This window comes from Chelonia mydas, chromosome 25 (genome assembly GCF_015237465.2).
Source record: "Chelonia mydas isolate rCheMyd1 chromosome 25, rCheMyd1.pri.v2, whole genome shotgun sequence".
NCBI classification, from domain to species: Eukaryota; Metazoa; Chordata; order Testudines; family Cheloniidae; genus Chelonia; species Chelonia mydas.
The window spans coordinates 926,641-947,186 of NC_057858.1; the positions used below are offsets into that span (position 1 = coordinate 926,641).

Below are 20,546 nucleotides of genomic sequence, written 5' to 3' on the forward strand. Positions count from 1 at the left end.
TTCTGTCCATTTCCCTAAAGAGGTTAAGTGATTGCTGTTAACTTTAGGTAATAAGTCTCATTGTTAATAGTTTTCCCAGTTTCTGTATTACTCCCTCCAGTAAAGCCAGTAGTTCAGCTGGTAGAAATAGAAGTTCTTCTATAATGGGACTCTTTTAGTAGGGAGAGTTTTAAGAGACCGGTCCTTTATCAAAAATCTCTTCAAAGGGTAAAAAGAGATGCAGTGCTTCCAGGAGCAAGAATTTTCCCAAGCCAGAAGGGGAGGTGGGGAGGGGGGTTAGGGAGGGAGTTCACAATAATTTAAAAAGCAATGGAAGTAGCTATTGTCCAGTTATCTTTGAAAGAAGGGGATTTTTCTGACAGTAGGTCATAATCCTCCAGTACAATAAAGCAAGAAGAGCTAAAGAGCATGTCATTCGCTCGTTTTAGAGGATGTAATTTAGAAGCTGAAAGAGAATTTCCTAATGCAGGCAGAAGAGTGAAACTGTAGATTTGAAAAAAAAAAAAAATGTAAATTCAGTTCCGAAAAGTAGGTAAAGTTGTGGCTTTGTTGGCTAAAGACTGTGATCCTTGCAGAATAGGAGAGACTATTTTCAGAAAGATCAAATGGACAGACTGGCGTTACCATGTATTCTGTCAAAGCTATTCTAGTATAGCGCTTGGACACGAAGGACAGTACACCAATCTGGACAAAACTGAAAAGTCCTTAATAAGAGAGTCTCTGTAAAGCCTTTTTATGAGATGCATCTGTGAAAATGCAAAGATTTTCAGATGGGCTGTATGTTCAAATAAAGTTGCTAAATATCATTGGCTGAGATAATGGAAAGCTGATACCCAAATGAAATAGTTGCTAGTATCCTCTAAATTGGCCAGGAAAAGATTCTTTGGTCAGCCCTTCAAGAAAGTGAAGCCCAGAGAAAAGAAAATAGCATTGTTATCTGTCAAACTCTTTTAGAGTTCAAGTTCTTCAGAAAATCTAAGTAGTCCTATTGTCAGGCTAATTAACCCAGAGTTTGAATAGATTCTGGACATGAAAGAACAGTCTTTGGAGTCAGCATCTGGAAGAGAGATCATACAGGAGTTGGGTCTCCAAGCGGACTCTGATGGCTAATCGTCCTTTGTGACGATCATCAGAGCTTTTAAAGAACCCTCAGGAAGATGGGAGCTATTTACTCACTTCTGTGGGGGAGAATGACATTCAGCAATGGCCAATAATTGACCTCTGGAAGTAGGTTCTATCAATGCTCTCAGGATTCCTCTTGATTTCTAGAACAAGATGCAATTAATCTCTTGCCTCAAAATATACTACAGAACTCCTAGCTTTTTTCTGTGCATCTTCTGAGTGCTGATATCACTAAATTCCTGGTTCCATCATAGGCTTTCAGGACATAATTCATCATTCATGTCCCTCAGAAGGCTGGTGAAGTAAGGCTAATTCTAGACCTGGAGGAATTGTAAGTAATGTTGATCTGGCAGTGCACCTAGCACTACTATTACCTGTAGAGACAGACAGACATTGGCTAGGTTCCCTGTTTGTCAAGTTTACCCTTGGTATCATGGGGATGGAGGGCTTTGAGAGCTGGTTTCAGTTCCTTGATTTTCTGCTAGTCGTCTGGCCCAGGTTAGTGTACACCAGAGGCTGCTCTAATCTGCACCAGCTTGCAATGGTGCCCAAGGGATCATCTGCTAGCTGAATTTAGCTGGAGGAAAGTGTGCTCAGGTCTCTCCTTCCCACTCTCTGCAAGTGAGGCTGCAGGGCATGTGGCATGGTAACTAGCTATGTAAGCTCAACTCCATCTAGGAGAATGTATCTACAGGCTCTTTCCCAGCGCTCTGAAAAACCCACCTCCATGAGGAATGTAGCTACTAGCACTGGGAGCATGGCTTTGTTTACACTGGCACTTTACAGCGCTGAAACTTGCTGCACTCAAGGGGGTATTTTTTCACACCCCTGAGCGAAAAAGTTGCAGCACTGTAAAGTGCCAGTGTAGACAAGCCCTAAATTCTGCCTGTTTTGCCATGATCCTTTAACAGTGATGTATGTAAACAAATTATTGTAGCAGCCAGGCAAGATACTAACAAACTTCAACTGGACTTTATTTTTTTAAAGTGGAAACCTCTTTTCCAAGCTGCTGCTGCTGCACCCTCAATAGCTCTCCCTCAGTCTCTTCAACTCCTCTCCCCTCCTTCCTGTTTCCTATCCTTTCAGACTCCCAACAGCCCGTGCTCCCAATTCTAATCATTACAAGCAACATCTAAACACCACATTCCCTGCTCTCTTAAGAAACTTTCCCAATTACAATAAACATTGTTGTTCTAACCACAGGAACAAATAGGAAACAAGGCACTATACTGTTGATGGAATTATTACACTAAAAACACTATAGATACTATATAACATAGTCTCTAGTCCAGACAGGTGGTGTTGATACTACGGTGAAGTCATCCAATGCAGACTGGGTGTTGTCATAATCTCCTCTTGGTGCATAGGCAGGTGCAAGATAAGAAGCATTCCATACCCGCCCATTAGAAAGTCGATAGGTGTAAGGTCCCTTCTTTTCTCTATGATTTTAAGATGAACTGTGAATTTATGGTCCCCTTTGCGTAAAATTACAGGTTTTCGTATCCTAACGAAGGAACCACACTGGAACTTTGGTTCCTTAGCATGCTGCCGCTTGTTTGTGAAAGCCTTATACTTTGCTTGGTTCTGTTCAGCTGTTTTTCTCTTGTAATTGTTTGTCTGCAGCGATAGTGAACTTTTCTGCAAAGGAGTCACAGCCTGGACTTGCCTCCTGTATCCATGCCCATTATTTTGGCTTCAGCTGTAGCTGACTCAGTCTGGGTAGCAATGGTTATTGCTTTTTCTAGTGTAAATTGCGTTTGTAGAAGTAAACGTTCTCTTACACGAAGCATGGTTGTTTTCTCAATGAGTGGTCTCTAATCATCTCATCTACCATATTCCCAAAGTCACAAGTTACAATCAGACTCCTCAGGGAAGCAATATACTGCATTATAGTCTCCACTGGTTTCTGCTCATGCTGGCGAAATCTGTAGCGATTAGCTACTACATTCACTTTTGTTTCAAAAAAGTTCTTTAATGCAGTGAGTGCAGTCTCATATTTATCATCTGCAAGGGGAAAAGTGTAAAATATACGCTGCCCTTCTGCTCTAAGGCAGTGGATTAGCAGAGCATGTTTGCTTTCTTCAGAAATCTCTGTAGCACTGATTGCAAGCAGATAAGTCTCAAACATATGGATCCAGGCAGTAAAAGCAATTGGAGGATCACCAGGGCTTTGTAGAAAGGGTGCAGGTGGGTTCAGAGGCAGAAGATCCCACCCTCATCACCAAAATGTTGTAGTAGCCAGGCAAGGTACTAACAAACTTCAACAGGACTTTAAAAAATAAAGTGGAAACCTCTTTTCCAAGCTGCTGCTCAGTAGCTCTCCCTCAGCCTCTTCAACTCCTCTTCCCTCCTTTCTGTTTCCTGTCCTTTCAGACTCCCAACAGACAGTGCTCCCAATTCTAATAATTACAAGCAACGTCTAAACACCACAAAAATATGGAATTTAAGGACACAATGGACAAACAAAGAAGAGATAGTGTTTGTGTGCATTGAAGAGAATCTGCTGTCTCTTCAGGCCATGCATTTTACAGGAGAAAGACACTCAGGTGAATTGACTGAGCAGAAAGATGCTACAAGATGAATAACATCTGCGTAGGGGAAACATTAATGAATACCATTTTATTTAATTTACCATAAATGACCTCTGAAATGTAGTAATTCGAGGTTCTCTTCTTCATCAGGGAATAAATTGAAGTGCTTTGTGTAGATGCCATTTTATATGACTGGCTGCTGCATCTCCTTTTCCTCCAATTTCAAATATTGGTATGGAGAGACTTTTGAGTCACCATGATGGTTCCTTGCTAACAGAGAAGGCAAGGGTCCTCAGTATTGTTTGTTGTTTTTGTACTACTATAAATGTTCATTGTCCTTTGCAAAATGCAGAATAGGACACAGCCCACAAAGAGCATAGTCTAACTCTTTGGTCTTAAAACACACCCCCTCACCCACTTATCACTGGTGAATGGGAAGCCCCAGTTCTCTCCAGTTTTTGCAGAGTTTCAGGTTACTGTGTACAAGGGGTGGCAGAACTCTTATGCTTATGAAGATAACATTCCAGGTGTTAAATGACTGTATGTTAATGTGGTGTTGTCTTTCTGACTCTGTAAACATGTGACAGCCCACTGCCTCTGCAGCTGCTTCTGTTTACCAACCAGCAGCAAAGTAAAATTGTAAAATTAAGATTCTGGGCAGCAATGAAACTGTCAATAAACTTGTCAATATGATGCTTCTGTTTGAGAAAGCATTTGGAAGGTTGGAATAGAGGCTAAAGTAGTGGAGAGATGCAGCAGCCAGGATGCTGTGAAGGAGGAGAGGAAAGCTCCTCACAGCAGGAAGGGGTGGAATTGCATTTTTTTTTCAGACTTTTGCTAACTAGAGGCTAATACAACAGGTGAAGCCTTTAAGCGGTGTCTAGTTTCAAAGATGACAAGGCATTCAGATGTACTGTCTGAGTCCTTTGAAACATCAGGACCTAGAACACTATATCCTGGTCCCCATATGGTCTGCAATTCTGTAGGAGTAGAATTTGCTGTGGAATTCACCCTTTGCCACAGAATTGCTCTCAAGTATCTAAGCTTTAAATTAGAAGGCTTGTTTCTGGCCCTCATGTTTGTGAAGGAAACCTTGCTAATGTAACTGTGTAAACCAATGAAATGGTGTCTTCTGAGTTTGTAGGTAGCCTAAGACAACAGTTGTGAATTTTGCTAGTCAATCACTAGAGTGAAAGATCTGAAATCTAAAGACTGCAATTGAAATGTCAGCATTGATAACTGTATCACTCATAATGGTAGCAAAAACATCCAGCTAATTCCACATGCCTGCAAACTGCTTCCCATGCCTCCAAAAGTGGCAGCTGTCCCTATCCCACTTGCTAAATACTACAGTTTCTCCTTACAGCTTCTGCAGTGCAGCTGTTTTGTTAGTACAGAAATCCGAGATACTGAAAACTTGAATGTGTGGAGAATGTAAAATAGAATTTACCATCAAAATAAACAACGTTAGGACACTACTGCATAGATTGTATTTATCATACTTAATTTTAAAACACTCATTCTTTAATTTAAATGAAACTGAGACAAAATTGAGTTTCAACCTGCCATGGAGTACATGGACTATATACAATTACCTGGCTATTGAAGTGAGGTTCCTGTGTACCTTGACCTCCTCAATCATATCATGCTGTATTTGACAAAAGGAGGAAATTGTCTTCTTAAGTGTATTCTAAATATTGGATTAGAATCAAGCACTATTTCTGGGAGAGAGAGTACCTGATCCTGGGAATATTCTTCAAGAACTATAAGAATGACTCAAAGTCTGGAAAACTCACCTTATGGTGAGAGACTTAAGAAGCTCAATGTTTAATTTATTCAAGAGAAGATTAAGAGGTGCCTTGATCATAGTCTGCATGGGAAAGGTATTTCTGATAGTAAGAGGGCTCTTTAATCTAGCAGGAAAAAAGATCCAGTTGTTGGAGGCTGAAAATAGACAAATTTACACTAGACATAAGATGTTAATTACCATCTTTGTTGAAAATTTATCATTGAAACAATTTACTTAGGGACGTGGTGGGTTCTCCATCATCCAGTCTTTAAGACTGGATGTCTGTCTTAAAGAAGTTTTGGGCTTGATGCAGAAATTACTGAGTGAGGTTCTGTGGCCTGTGTTACGCAGGAGATCAGGTTAGATCAGTGGTTCCTAAACTGGGGTTCGTGAACCCCCTGGGGATTCGTGAAATGTTACAGTGCGTTCTCAGGGAAAAAATTCCCTAATGGCGGACAGAGCTGTCCCTAGGGACCCCGGGGCCAGCAGCCCAGAGCCCCTGGACTTCCAAGAGCTAAGCACATCAAAGATAGCATATGTATCACACTGAGGAGATTTACACTTCAAGACTCCTTGTAAGAAATGCAAAGGGAGGTGCTATTTTTAAAATGAAACAGGCAGCTAGTATTGTTTTAAAAATGATGATGAAGAACAAGTTTAAGCTTCGTTGTAACGTGCCTGGTTTGCCTGGACTGCTCAAGACCTGAATGCTTGTGTAGGAGGAATTCTTGATTTGAGTTGGCTTTTTAAATCCCTGCATGCTGTTTCACATCTGATACTCCTCGATGAAATGTAGGAGCCTTGTCGTATAACAGGCTTATTCAAAGTGATACAAGCGACGGAAGTGAGATCTCGGAAGAGTGTTGCCGTTTTCATAATGTAATAAAGATACTGTCATGATAAATAATAATTAATAATACATAGTGTGTAATCAGCATGTCATAAAAACCAATTTTATATGTCCAAGATCACTGCTTTTCTAATTTATACTGAGGTAAAGGAGAAAATTCCTGGAAATGTTCATTTTTAGGAGGGGGTTTGTGAGACTTGACATTTTAGTGAAAGGGGTTCATGGGTTGTTAAAGTTTGGGAACCACTGGGTTAGACTATGGAAGACTGATTCTTGAGTTGTAGAAATTCAGTGGGTCTAAGTATTGGCACACTTAGAGCAGAAACTTTCGTAATGATGATGCCTTAACTTACCTTTAAATAAACATTAGGTTAATGTTGCAAAGTCAAGCACTCAAAAGCTGAGAAATGCCAGAATTAAAGTGGTCTGTGTGATCTTAATTTGTCCTCCTTTTGCATATGCATTTTGATAGTCTTTGATTACATGTTATACTGTCCCATTTCCCTCCCTGATCTCTCTCTGACCCAGCTGGTTACAAGTTCTCCTCCCTAGGCTTCTGACCCAATCTGGGTCCTCCTTGACCCAGTCTCTTTGGCCAGCGAGTCCCGGTTCTCCCTATGGCTCCTTGTGAAATGTCTCCCTATCCTTTCCAACTGGTTTCCTTAGGACTCCCCATGCCCATTTGCCTCAGACTTAGTTTCCTTGCCAAGCTATTCCTAGTTGCTGCCACCTGCTAGCATTCAGTCCCAGTCTCCATCCCTGCAGGCTCCTTGTCCCAGTCTGTTCCCTAGTCCTCCTCTGTACTGCCTGAGGTCCAGCTGTTGTCCCCTCTGCATTCAAATCACGTGTCTTCCTCCTCCTGGGTGTCAGCAGAGAACACATGGAGAGCACAGGAGAAACTGGTTTCCTGCTTTCTGTTCCGGTGCCCGGTCTGGCCCCAGCCCAGAGCAGCCATTACAGGGAAAGTCCAGCTTTGCCCCTATAGCCTAGGGCTGGAGGATGCTCACTCACTTTGTGAGGATGGTGCATGCATTATCTAATCAGGAGTAAGAGCTGTGAAAGGCTCAGACATAGAATATAAGGGTTGGAAGGGACCTCAGGAGGTCTAGTCCAACCCCCTGCTCAAAGCAGGACCAATCCCCAACTAAATCATCCCAGCCAGGGCTTTGTCAAGCCTGACCTTAAAAACTTCTAAGGAAGGAGATTCCACCACCTCCCTAGGTAATGCATTCCAGTGTTTCACCACCCTCCTAGTAAAAAAGTTTTTCCTAATATCCAACCTAAACCTCCCCCACTGCAACTTGAGACCATTACTCCTTGTTCTGTCATCTGCCATCACTGAGAACAGTCTAGATCCATCCTCTTTGGAACCCCCTTTCAGGTAGTTGAAAGCAGCTATCAAATCCCCCCTCATTCTTCTCTTCCGCAGACTAAACAATCCCAGTTCCCTCAGCCTCTCCTCATAAGTCATGTGTTTCAGTCTCCTAATCATTTTTGTTGCCCTCCGCTGGACTCTTTCCAATTTTTCCACATCCTTCTTGTAGTGTGGGGCCCAAACTGGACACAGTACTCCAGATGAGGCTTCACCAATGTCGAATAGAGGGGAACGATCACGTCGCCCGATCTGCTGGCAGTGCCCCTACTTATACATCCCAAAATGCCATTGGCCTTCTTGGCAACAAGGGCACACTGTTGACTCATATCCAGCTTCTCTTCCACTGTAACCGCTAGGTCCTTTTCTGAAGAACTGCTGCCGAACCATTCGGTCCCTAGTCTGTAGTTGTGCATGGGATTCTTCCTTCCTAAGTGCAGGACTCTACACTTGTCCTTGTTGAACCTCATCAGATTTCTTTTGGCCCAATCCTCCGATTTGTCTAGGTCCCTCTGTATCCTATCCCTACCCTCCATTGTATCTACCTCTCCTCCCAGTTTAGTGTCATCAGCAAACTTGCTGAGGGTGCAATCCACACCGTCCTCCAGATCATTTATGAAGATATTGAACAAAACCGGCCCGAGGACCGACCCTTGGGGCGCTCCACTTGATACCGGCTGCCAGCTAGACATGGAGCCATTGATCACTACCCTTTGAGCCTGACAATCTGGCCAACTTTCTATCCACCTTATCGTCCATTCATCCAGCCCATACTTCTTTAACTTGCTGGCAAGAATACTGTGGGAGACCGTGTCAAAAGCTTTGCTAAAGTCAAGGAACAACACGTCCACTGCTTTCCTTTCATCCACAGAGCCAGTTATGTCATCATAGAAGGCAATTAGATTAGTCAGGCATGACTTGCCCTTGGTGAATCCATGCTGACTGTTCCTGATCACTTTCCTCTCCTCTAAGTGCTTCAGAATTGATTCCTTGAGGACCTGCTCCATAATTTTTCCAGGGACTGAGGTGAGGCTGACTGGCCTGTAGTTCCCAGGATCCTCCTTCTTTCCTTTTTTAAAGATGGGCACTACATTAGCCTTTTTCCAGTCTTCCGGGACTTCCCCCCGATCGCCATGAGTTTTCAAAGATAATGGCCAATGGCGCCAATCACATCCGCCAACTCCTTTAGCACTCTTGGATGCAGCGCATCCGGTCCCATGGACTTGTGCTCGTCCAGCTTTTCTAAATAGTCCCGAACCACTTTTTTCTCCACAGAGGGCTGGTCACCTCCTCCCATGCTGTGCTGCCCAGTGCAGTAGTCTGGGAGCTGACCTTGTCCGTGAAGACAGAGGCAAAAAAAGCATTGAGTACACTAGCTTTTTCCACATCCTCTGTCACTAGGTTGCCTCCCTCATTCAGTAAGGGGCCCACACTTTCCCTGACCACCTTCTTGTTGCTAACATACCTGTAGAAACCCTTTTTGTTACCCTTCACGTCTCTTGGTAGCTGCAACTCCAGGTGTGATTTGGCCTTCCTTATTTCACTCCTGCATGCTCAAGCAATATTTTTATACTCATCCCTGGTCATTTGTCCAATCTTCCACTTCTTGTAAGCTTCTTTTTTGTGTTTAAGATCAGCAAGGATTTCACTGTGAGGCCAAGCTGGTCGCCTGCCGTATTTACTCTTCTTTCTACACATCGGGATGGTTTGTTCTTGTGCCCTCAATAAGACTTCTTTAAAATACAGCCAGGTCTCCTGGACTCCTTTCCTCCTCATGTTATTCTCCCAGGGGATCCTGCCCATCCGTTCCCTGAGGGAGTCACAGTCTGCTTTTCTGAAGTCCAGGGTCCGTATTCTGCTGCTCTCCTTTCTTCCCTGTGTCAGGATCCTGAACTCGACCATCTCATGGTCACTGCCTCCCAGGTTCCCATCCACTTTAGCTTCCCCTGCTAATTCTTCCCGGTTTGTGAGCAGCAGGTCAAGAAGAGCTCTGCCCCTAGTTGGTTCCTCCAGCACTTGCACCAGGAAATTGTCCCCTACATTTTCCAAAAACTTCCTGGATTGCCTGTGCACCGCTGTATTGCTCTCCCAGCAGATATCAGGGTGATTGAAGTCTCCCATGAGAACCAGTGCTTGCGATCTAGTAACTTACGTGAGTTGCCAGAAGAAAGCCTCGTCCACCTCATCCCCCTGGTCCGGTGGTCTATAGCAGACTCCCACCACGACATCATCCTTGTTGCTCACACTTCTAAACTTAACCCAGAGACTCTCAGGTTTTTCTGCAGTTTCATACTTGAGCTCTGAGCAGTCATACTGCTCTCTTACATACAGTGCAACTCCCCCACCTTTTCTGCCCTGCCTGTCCTTCTTGAACAGTTTATATCCCATCCATGACAGTACTCCAGTCATGTGAAAAAAGAAAAGGAGTACTTGTGGCACCTTAGAGACTAACCAATTTATTTGAGCATAAGCTTTCGTGAGCTACAGCTCACTTCATCCAGTCATGTGAGTTATCCCACCAAGTCTCTGTTATTCCAATTACACCATAATTCCTTGACTGTGCCAGGACTTCCAGTTCTCCCTGCTTGTTTCCCAGCCTTCTTGCATTTGTGTATGGGCACTTGAGATAACTCGCTGATCGTCCCTCTTTCTCAGTTATGAGGCAGGAGCCCTTCCCTCTCGCGTCATCCTGCTCGTGCTTCCTCCTGGTATCCCACTTCCTGACTTACCTCAGGGCTTTGGTCTCCTTCCCCTGGTGAACCTAGTTTAAAGCCCTCCTCACTAGGTTAGCCAGCCTGCTTGCGAAGATGCTCTTCCCCCAGACATGCTCAATGAGGACAGACTCGCTGGTGATTTTAGCTGTCAAGCTCTAGCAAGTCTCTACTGAGCATGTGGAAGCTGGGATTTTTTTAAAAATTAGGGTGAATTTTTACAGAGGGTGGCAAAAGGCACATTGCTGACATGCAGCTCAGCAATTTCAAGTCCTTGCTCCAAAGCATGGGGTCCCTAGAGTTTTCTAAGGAAAGGGGGTGACCAGGAATTTAGCAGCAGAAAAAAGTATTTTTCTCTAGCTTTGTTCTTGGAAATGGCTAACCGTTTGGCTGAAACTTTGCAGAACAATTCAGCCTGAGGCAAACACCCAGCATTGAAAATTTCAGCCCAAATAGATGGGCACAGTTATAGGCAACTGAAAACAGCTTCTTATAATGGGAAGTGTGATGAAACTGTAAGCAGTGCTACCAGCCCTGCCTATAATAAAGGATTCCAAAATGCTTAAGCAAGTTCTTCGTCAGTGTCATTTCAGCCACCACTAAAACACAGCAATTGCTGAGTAGTGTTGGTGTGCACTGTTAAACAGTTTGGGACAACAAGGGAATCATACTTCCTCCAGCTAGAACTGTAGAGGAAATTTTTAAGCAGGCTGAAGTTAATTACCCAAGTTGAATTTTTCTTTTGCTTATCTTATTTTCCCACCCTTGTATGATTTTGTTTCGCTGCAAGTTATATCTTAGTTGTTAGGGTTAGTGGAAATTGCTTATATTTAACATAGTTTTGCTAACATAAATTACAGCTTGGAAAGTTTTTCAGTCTGGAATTATTGGTGGTTGGTGCTTTCTTGTCTGAGCCCTGAATGACAGCTTTGAACCAGCTTTGAACCATCTCTGGATTCTGGTGTGGGGGAGAAACCCAGGCATTCATATCAATGGGCATGCTAAGTAGGAAAAAAAATTAGCACATGAGAGATTTTCCTCTTTCTGTTGCTTGCAACCACTGTCTTTTTAAATGATATTGGCAGCGTCTGCAGCCACTAGCAAATTTGGCATGCATGCTTTTTATTTTGCCTTAATCTGCAAAGGTTTTGGTCTACACTACAGCATAGCAGATTTAGATTAAATCTCAGGAAAAACTTCCTAACTGTAAGAACAGTAGGAAATGGAACAGCCTGTCTTGGAAGGTTGTGGAAGCTCCTTCACTGGAGGTTTTCAAGATGAGACTGGATAGTCATCTGTCTTGGATGGTTTAGACACAACCAATCCTGCATCTTGGCACGGGGTTAGACTAGATGACCCTTGCAGTCCCTTCTAACCCTGTGATTCTATGATCCTGTTTAGGAGTTGGATTAGGGCATATTGACTAAACCAATCGTAAGTGCACACATTGTACAGCAGTGTCCAAAATGCTGGAAGTCCCTTGTTGCTCTTGATTATTTGTGCCAGAATGAACATCAGAATGTCTATACTTGCTCAGACGAATGGTCCACCTAGCTCAGTATCCTGTCTTCCGGCAGTGGCTGGTGCCAGATGCTTCAGAGGGAATGAACAGAACCGGGCAATTATTGAGTGATACATCCCCTGATATCCAGTCCAGCTTTTGGCAGTCAGAGGTTTAGGGACACACAGAACACAGGGTTGCATCCCTGGCCATTTTGGCGAAGAATTGTTGATGGACCTATCCTCCATGAACTTATCTAAAATATTTTTTGAACCCAGTTACACTTTTGAGCCTCACAACATCCCCTAGTAATGTGTTCTACAGTTTGACAGTGTGTTGTGTAAAGAAGTACTTCCTTATGTTTGTTATAAACCTGCTGCCTATTAATTTCATTGGGTGACGCCTGATTCTTGTGTTATGTGAAGGGATAGATAATGCTTCCCTATTCGCTTTCCACACCAGTCATGATTTTATAGACCTCTATCATGGTGCCCCTCTCCCCCCAAGTCGTCTCTTTTCTAAGATGATTTAGTTGGGGATTGGTCCTGCTTTGAGCAGGGGGTTGGACTAGGTGACCTCCCTGAGGTCCCTTCCAACCCTGATATTCTATGACTGCCCTAGTCCTTTTAATCTCTCCTCGTATGGAAGCTGTTCCTTACCCTTGATCTTTTTTTTTTTTTTGCCAATCTCTATACTTTTTTCAGTTCTAGTAGGTATGTTTTGAGATGGGCTGACCAGAACTGCATGAAGTATTCAAGGTGTGGGTGTATCATCGATTTATATAGTGGTATTATATTTTCTGTTTTATCCTTTCCTAATGGTTTCTAACCTAACATTCTGTTTGCTTTTATGAGTGCTGGTGCATACTGAGTAGATGTTTTCAGAGAACTATCCATGATAACTCCAAGATCTTCTTTTTTGAGTGGAAACAATTAATTTAGATCCCATCATTTTGTATGTATAGTTGGAATCATGTTTTCCAGCATGCATTACTTTGCATTTATCAACTTCGCATTCTGCAACTTTTGCGTTTATCAACTTTCAATTTATCAACTATTACTTTGCATTTATGTTTTCCAGCATGCATTACTTTGAATTTCATCAGTCATTGGGTTGCCTAGTCAGCCAGTTTAATGAGACCTTTTTGTAACTCTCTTCAGTCAGATTTGGCAGTAACTATGTCAAGTAATTTTGTATCATCTGCAAATTTTGCCATCTCACTGTTTATCCCTTTTTCCAGATTATTTATGGACATGTTGAACAGCACTGGTCCCAGTACACAGCCTTGGGGGATTCCACTATTTAGCTCTCTCCGTTGTGGAAACTGACGCTTTGTTTCCTATCTTTTAACCAGTTACTGATCCATAAGAGGACCTTCCCTCTTATCCCATGACTGCTTATATTACTTAAGTGCCTTCGGTGAGGGACCTTGTCAAAGGCTTTCTGAAAGTCTAAGTGCACTGTGTCCACTGAATCATCCTTTTCCACATGTTTGACCCCCTCAATGAATTCTAAAGATTGGCAAGGCATGATTTCCCTGTACAAAAGCCAGGTTGACTCTTCCTCAACATATTGTGTTCATTTATATGTTTGATAATTCTGTTCTTTACTATACTTTCCAGCAATTTGCCTGGCACTGAAGTTAGGCACACTAGCCTGTAGTTGCCAGGATTGCCTCTCAAGCCTCTCAAGCCTTTTTAAAAAAAAAATGGTGTAACTTTAGCTATCTTCTAGTTCTCTGAGACAGGATCATTTAAGCAATAGGTTACATACCACAGTTAGTAGTTTTGCAACTTCATATTTGAGTTCCTTCAGAACTCAAATTGTCTTTGAAAACTCATGGCGATCCGGGGAAGTCCCGGACGACTGGAAAAAGGCTAATGTAGTGCCCATCTTTAAAAAAGGGAAGGAGGAGGATCCTGGGAACTACAGGCCAGTCAGCCTCACCTCAGTCCCTGGAAAAATCTGTACTGTGTACTGTGTCCAGTTTTGGGCCCCACGCTACAAGAAGGATGTGGAAAAATTGGAAAGAGTCCAGCAGAAGGCAACAAAAATGATTAGGGGGCTGGAACACATGACTTATGAGGAGAGGCTGAGGGAACTGGGATTGTTTAGTCTGCGGAAGAGAAGAATGAGGGGGGATTTGATAGCTGCTTTCAACTACCTGAAAGGGGGTTCCAAAGAGGATGGCTCTAGACTGTTCTCAGTGGTAGCTGAATGACAGAACGAGGAGTAATGGTCTCAAGTTGCAGTTGGGGAGGTTTAGGTTGGATATTAGGAAAAACTTTTTCACTAGGAGGGTGGTGAAACACTGGAATGCGTTACCTAGGGAGGTGGTGGAATCTCCTTCCTTAGAAGTTTTTAAGGTCAGGCTTGACAAAGCCCTGGCTGGGATGATTTAGTTGGGGATTGGTCCTGCTTTGAGCAGGTGGTTGGACTAGATGACCTCCTGAGGTCCCTTCCAACCCTGATATTCTATGATTCTTGGGTTCATACCACCTGGTCCTGCTGACTTACTGTTTCAGGTTTTTTCTCCAAATCTCCTCTATTGACACCTCAGTCTGGGACAGTTCCTCAGATTTGTTACCTAAAAAGAATGGCTTAGGTGTGGAACTCTTCCTCATCTTATGCAGTGAAGACCAATGCAAACAATTCATTTAGCTTAGAATCATAAAAAGAAAAGGAGTACTTGTGGCACCTTAGAGACTGACAAATTTATTTGAGCAAAAGCTTTCGTAAGCTACAGCTCACTTCATCGGATGCATCCCCCACTGCATCTTGAGACCATTACTCCTTGTTCTGTCATCTGCTACCACTGAGAACAATCTAGATCCATCCTCTTTGGAACCCCCTTTCAGGTAGTTGAAAGCAGCTATCAAATCCCCCCTCATTCTTCTCTTCTGCAGACTAAATAATCCCAGTTCCCTCAGCCTCTCCTCATAAATCATAAAAAGAAAAGGAGTACTTGTGGCACCTTAGAGACTAACCAATTTATTTGAGCATCAGCTTTCGTGAGCTACAGCTCACTTCATCAGATGCATACTGTGGAAAATACAGAAGATGTTCTTATACATACAAACCATGAAAAAATGGGTGTTTATCATACACATTGTAAGGAGAGTGATCACTTTAGATAAGCTATTACCAGCAGGAGAGTGGGGTGGGGGGAGAGAAAACCTTTTGTAGTGGTAAACACCCATTTTTTCATGGTTTGTATGTATAAGAACATCTTCTGTATTTTCCACAGTATGCATCTGATGAAGTGAGCTGTAGCTCACGAAAGCTTATGCTCAAATAAATTGGTTAGTCTCTAAGGTGCCACAAGTACTCCTTTTTCTTTTTGCGAATACAGACTAACACGGCTATTACTCTGAAACCTCTCATAAATCATGTGTTCCAGCCCCCTAATAATTTTTGTTGCCCTCCGCTGGACGTTCTCCAATTTTTCCACATCCTTCTTGTAGTGTGGGGCCCAAAACTGGACACAGTACTCTAGATGAGGCCTCACCAATGTCGAATAGAGGAGAACGATCACGTCCCTCGATCTGCTGGCAATGCCCCTACTTATACATCCCAAAATGCCATTGGCCTTCTTGGCAACAAGGGCACACTGTTGACTCATATCCAGCTTCTTGTCCACTGTAACCCCTAGGTCCTTTTCTGCAGAACTGCCGCTTAGCCAGTCAGTCCCCAGCCTGTAGCAGTGCATGGGATTCTTCCTTGCTAAGTGCAGGACTCTGCATTTGTCCTTGTTGAACCTCATCAGATTTCTTTTGGCCCAATCCTCTAATTTGTCTAGGTCCCTCTGTATCCTATCCCTACCTTCCAGCATATCTAACTCTCCCCCCAGCTTAGTGTCATCTGCAAACTTACTGAGGGTGCAACTCATCCCATCATCCAGATCATTAATAAAGATGTTGAACAAAACCAGCCCCAGGACTGGCCCCTGGGGTACTCTGCTTGATACCAGCTGCCAACTAGACATGGAGCCATTGATCACTACCCGTTAAGCCCAATGATCTAGCCAGCTTTCTATCCACTTTATAGTCCATTCATCCAGCCCATACTTCTTTAACTAGCTTCTCCCCAATGGTCTTGTTGTCTTTGAGTGATCCTTTAGCACTTTGATCATCGAATGGCCCCACTGATTGTTTGGCAGGCTTCCTGCTTCTGGTGTACTTAAAAAAAAACCTTTTTTTTTTTTTTGCTCTTTTTTTTTGTCTTTTGCTAGCTGTTCATGAAATTATTATTTTATGACTTGCCTAGTTATACTTTTACACTTGACTTGCCAGAGTTTGTTCCTTTCTGTTTTCCTCAGTAGGATCTGACTTCCAATTTTTAAAAAACTTCTTTTTATCCCTATCTCCCTCTTTAACTCTGCTAGTTATTGTCGTCTTACTGTTTTTTAAAATTTGGAGTAACATATAGTTTGAGCCTCTGTTATAGTGTTTTTAAAAAGTTTCTATGCAGCTGGCATGCATTTCACTCTTGTGACTGTTCTTTTTATTTCCATATAACTAGCCGCCTCATTTTTGTGTAGTTGTCCTTTTTGAAGTTAAATGCAACTGTGGTGGGTTTCTTTGGTATTTTTTCCCCTACAAGATGTGAACTTTAATTGCATTATGATCGCTGTTACCAAGCGGTTCAGCTGTATGCATTTCTTGGACCGCATTCTGTGTGCTACTTATGACTAAATCAAGAATTTCCTCTCCCTCTTTCCTGGAACTCCCTAGGATTCCAGGCCTAGTTGATCCAAGAGGCAGTCATGGAACTGCATAGTCATCTTTCATCCTCTCGATGGGAAAACAGGTTATTTTCAACCATGATTGATAATATCAATTTGCAGCCATTACTTTGGTCATGTTATCTTGTGATAGCATGGTTCATAAAATTAAATATCACTATTATAAGGCTGATAAATATGGAACTGTGTATATTCAGAAATAATTACCTAGCATTCTTTCCTGAAATTTAAAGAATAAAGAGTTCTAAAACCTTGAGAATTTTACTTGAAAAGGACAGCTATGAAATAGATAATATCTAGTCACTGTCAATAGTGCAGGGTTTTGTTTTTTTTTTTTTAAAGGTGTGTTGATTTTTGTTACATGTAAAGGATACTTGCCCTTGGAAGCTAAGATTTTGTCACGGATATTTTTATGAAAAGTCAAGGACAGGTCACGGGCAATAAAGAAAAATTCACAGATGCCGTGACCTGTCCATGACTTTTAGTAAAAGTCTGTGACAAAATGGGGATCTCCAGGTCCCCACACGGCCTGCAGCGGGGCAGGAGCTCCGGGGGCCCCCACCTGGCTTGTGTATTGGAACTGCAAAGTCCCCCGCAGCCCATGGCTGGGAGCAGCGGGATGATACTCCTGTCTGCAGGTCCAGGGGTCCCCCACTGCCCACAGCAGCTGAGAGCTCTGGAGGCCCCCACCGCCTGTGGCTGCTTGGAGCTCCGGGGGCTGCAAGAGGCGGCAAGGGGTATCCCGCAGCTCCTGGCCCCCAAGCCCCACAGGCTGAAGTCACAGAGGTCGCTGGAAGTTACGTATTCTGTGACTTCCACGACCTCCATGACTAATCGTAGCCTTAATAATGATTTCTTATACTGGTTTCAGTTTTGATCCACTACCAGTGGTGCTGCATCTTGTAAAGCTCTTTGAACACTTAAAAAAACACTAACTGCTTTCTGTTGAGAGGTCTGTTTATTCATATTTAAAGAATTTGTGCGCTAGTGGTTTAGAATAAACTCCCAAGAAGTTGACATGCTTATTGTGAAGTTAGAATTTTTTGGGTTTAAACAACCAAAACTTATTTTAATTTCCTGAGCCAGTCAGACACACACACATTCATCAGTTGTGGGCTTTCAAAATATAGAAAAATTAAATTGCTGTAGTCAAAATCTTTATAGCTTATATCAGATACTGTAACACTTGAGAATGTACTTGAGAATGGGGGGAGGGATAGCTCGGTGATTTGAGCATTGGCCTGCTAAACCCAGGGTTGTGAGTTCAATCCTTGAGGGGGCCATTTAGGGATCTGGGGCAAAAATTGGAGATTGGTCCTGCTTTGAGCAGGGGGTTGGATTAGATGACCTCCTGAGGTCCCTTCCAACCCTAATTTTCTATGATTCCATACTTTCAAATACAGCTAGTTACAAGAGATGTACAAAAAAAGTATACTTGTGGCACCTTAGAGACTAACAAATTTATTTGAGCATAAGCTTTCGTGAGCTACAGCTCACTTCATCGGATGCATTCAGTGGAAAATATAGTGGGGAGATTTTATATACACAGAGAACATGAAAGAATGGGTGTTACCATACACACTGTAACCAGAGTGATCAGGTAAGGTGAGCTATTACCAACAGGGGAGAAAAAACACCTTTTGTAGTGATGATCAAGGTGGGCCATTTCCAGCAGTTGACAAGAACGTCTGAGGAACAGTTGGGGGAGGGGGGAATAAACATTGGGAAATAGTTTTACTTTGTGTAATGACCCATCCACTCCCAGTCTTTATTCAAGCTGAAGTTAATTGTATCCAGCTTGCAAATTAATTCCAATTCAGCAGTCTCTTGTTGCAGTCTGTTTTTAACGTTTTTTTTGTTGAAGAGTTGCCACTTTTAGGTCTGTAATTGAGTGACCAAAGAGATTGAAGTGTTCTCCGACTGTTTTTTGAATGTTATAATTCTTGACGTCATTCAAAAACCAGTTAGAGAACCCTTCAATCTCTTTGGTCACTCTATTACAGACCTAAAAGTTGGGGGAGGGATAGCTCAGTGGTTTGAGTATTGGCCTGCTAAACCCAGGATTGTGAGTTCAGTCCTTGAGGGGGCCATTTAGGGATCTGGGGCAAAAATTTGGCATTGGTCCTGCTTTGAGCAGGGGGTTGGACTAGATGACCTCCTGAGGTCCCTTCCAACCTTGATATTCTATGATTCTAATTCTTCAACAAAAAAACTTCAAAAACAGACTCCAACGAGAGACTGCTGAATAGGAATTAATTTGCAAACTGGATACAATTAACTTAGGCTTGAATAAAGACTGGGAGTGGATGGGTCATTACACAAAGTAAAACTATTCCCCCCCACCCCCCGTTCTTCAGACGTTCTTGTCAACTGCTGGAAATGGCCCACCTTGATTATCCTTACAAAAAGTTCCCCCTCCTTCCCCCCGCCCGCTTTCCTGCTGGTAGTAGCTCACCTTACCTGATCACTCTCGTTACAGTGTGTATGGTAACACCCATTGTTTCATGTTCTCTGTGTATATAAATCTCCCCACTGTATTTTCCACTGAATGCATCCGATGAAGTGAGCTGTAGCTCACGAAAGCTTATGCTCAAATAAATTTGTTAGTCTCTAAGGTGCCACAAGTCCTCCTTTTCTTTTTGCGGGTACAGACTAACACGGCTGCTACTCTGAAACCTGACAAAAAAGTATGTCTCCATTAATCTTAATTACTGAGCATTTGTGCTTTTTGTTTACATCTTGTTAAGTGAGAGTCTGTCTGCTATCCAGTATGTTTGAACATAATTTACTCTAATGTTTTTACAGTTTGAATACCAATCTGTGATAGCAGAAAGTCTCCAAACCAACAATTAAGGCATATGGGATTATCTAGAGGATGGGGTATTTTTTCTATCAGTCTGTGATATAAAATCTTAACTTATCTTGTGATTACAGAGGTCAGCAGATGGGTCAAGTCCAGAAGATGGAGAAGGTAAGGAAGAAAGTGTTTTAGTTATTTTAGATCTCTAGTTGCTGTCTAATCAGAACTTTGCCTGTTTTATCTCTAAATCCTTTATCTCTACAGAATCTGACCATGAGGATGGGAGTTACTGTCCTCCTGTAAAACGTGAAAGAACTTCATCTTTAACACAGTTCCCTCCTTCACAGACAGGTAAAACGTTTTCTAATTCTTTTACAGCAAGAAAATAAGGGAGAAGATGTACTTCCTTGATTTCTGTCTAATTCTCCGGTCCTGCCATCATCTTCCATGCTGTGGACAGACTATGTAAGGTGGAGGGCGAGCAGATCCTCTTTCCTTTAAATTGTGCTGCTTTTGCCTCTGCCTTCACTCACGAACCTAAGTCTCATCCACATCACTGCCACAACTGAAGCAAAACAGTAAGGAATGTGGGCTTAAATCAGTAGACAAAGCAGGGATATTAAACAACTCTCTTTACTCATAGATTCAGAGATTAAGGCCAGGAAAGATTATTGTAATCATCTAGTCTGACCTCTTGCATAACACAAACCATAAAATTTCACTCAGTAATTCCTGCATCAAACCCATAACTTCTGGTTCAGCTAGACAGAATCATTTAGAAAGACATGCAATTTTGATTCAAAGAAAGTGCATCTTATTTCTAGTCTGAATTTGTCTAGCTTAAGCTTCCAACCATTGGATCCTGTTATATCTTTGTCTGTTAGATACACTACAAACTATATCTACTGAAACCTTCTCTACTGTTCATAGACTTATCAAGCCACCCCATAACTAGTCTTAGATAAAATAAATAGTGACCTTTTTTAGTTTCTCACTGTAAAGCAAGTTTCCAGGCCTTGGATCATTATTTCTGTCACTGTGGATAACACCATCACTTAGGCCTGTAATTGAGGCGTCATCTTTGACTCACCCCCGTCTCTCGATCCACACTTTGGGGCAGTGTCCA

General features: G+C 42.6%; 1 protein-coding gene across 15 annotated transcripts in view; it reads left to right on the forward strand.

Annotated features, from left to right (window-relative positions):
* Positions 1–20,546, forward strand: part of RANBP3 (RAN binding protein 3) — a 177,015-nt gene that overhangs the window by 57,520 nt on the left and 98,949 nt on the right. For all 15 annotated transcript variants that reach the window (XM_027822109.3, XM_043535664.1, XM_043535662.1 and 12 more), the window contains 2 exons: positions 19,555–19,591; positions 19,685–19,771. In XM_027822109.3, the coding sequence (XP_027677910.1) occupies positions 19,555–19,591; positions 19,685–19,771 (124 nt within the window). The remainder of the gene's footprint in view (positions 1–19,554; positions 19,592–19,684; positions 19,772–20,546) is intronic.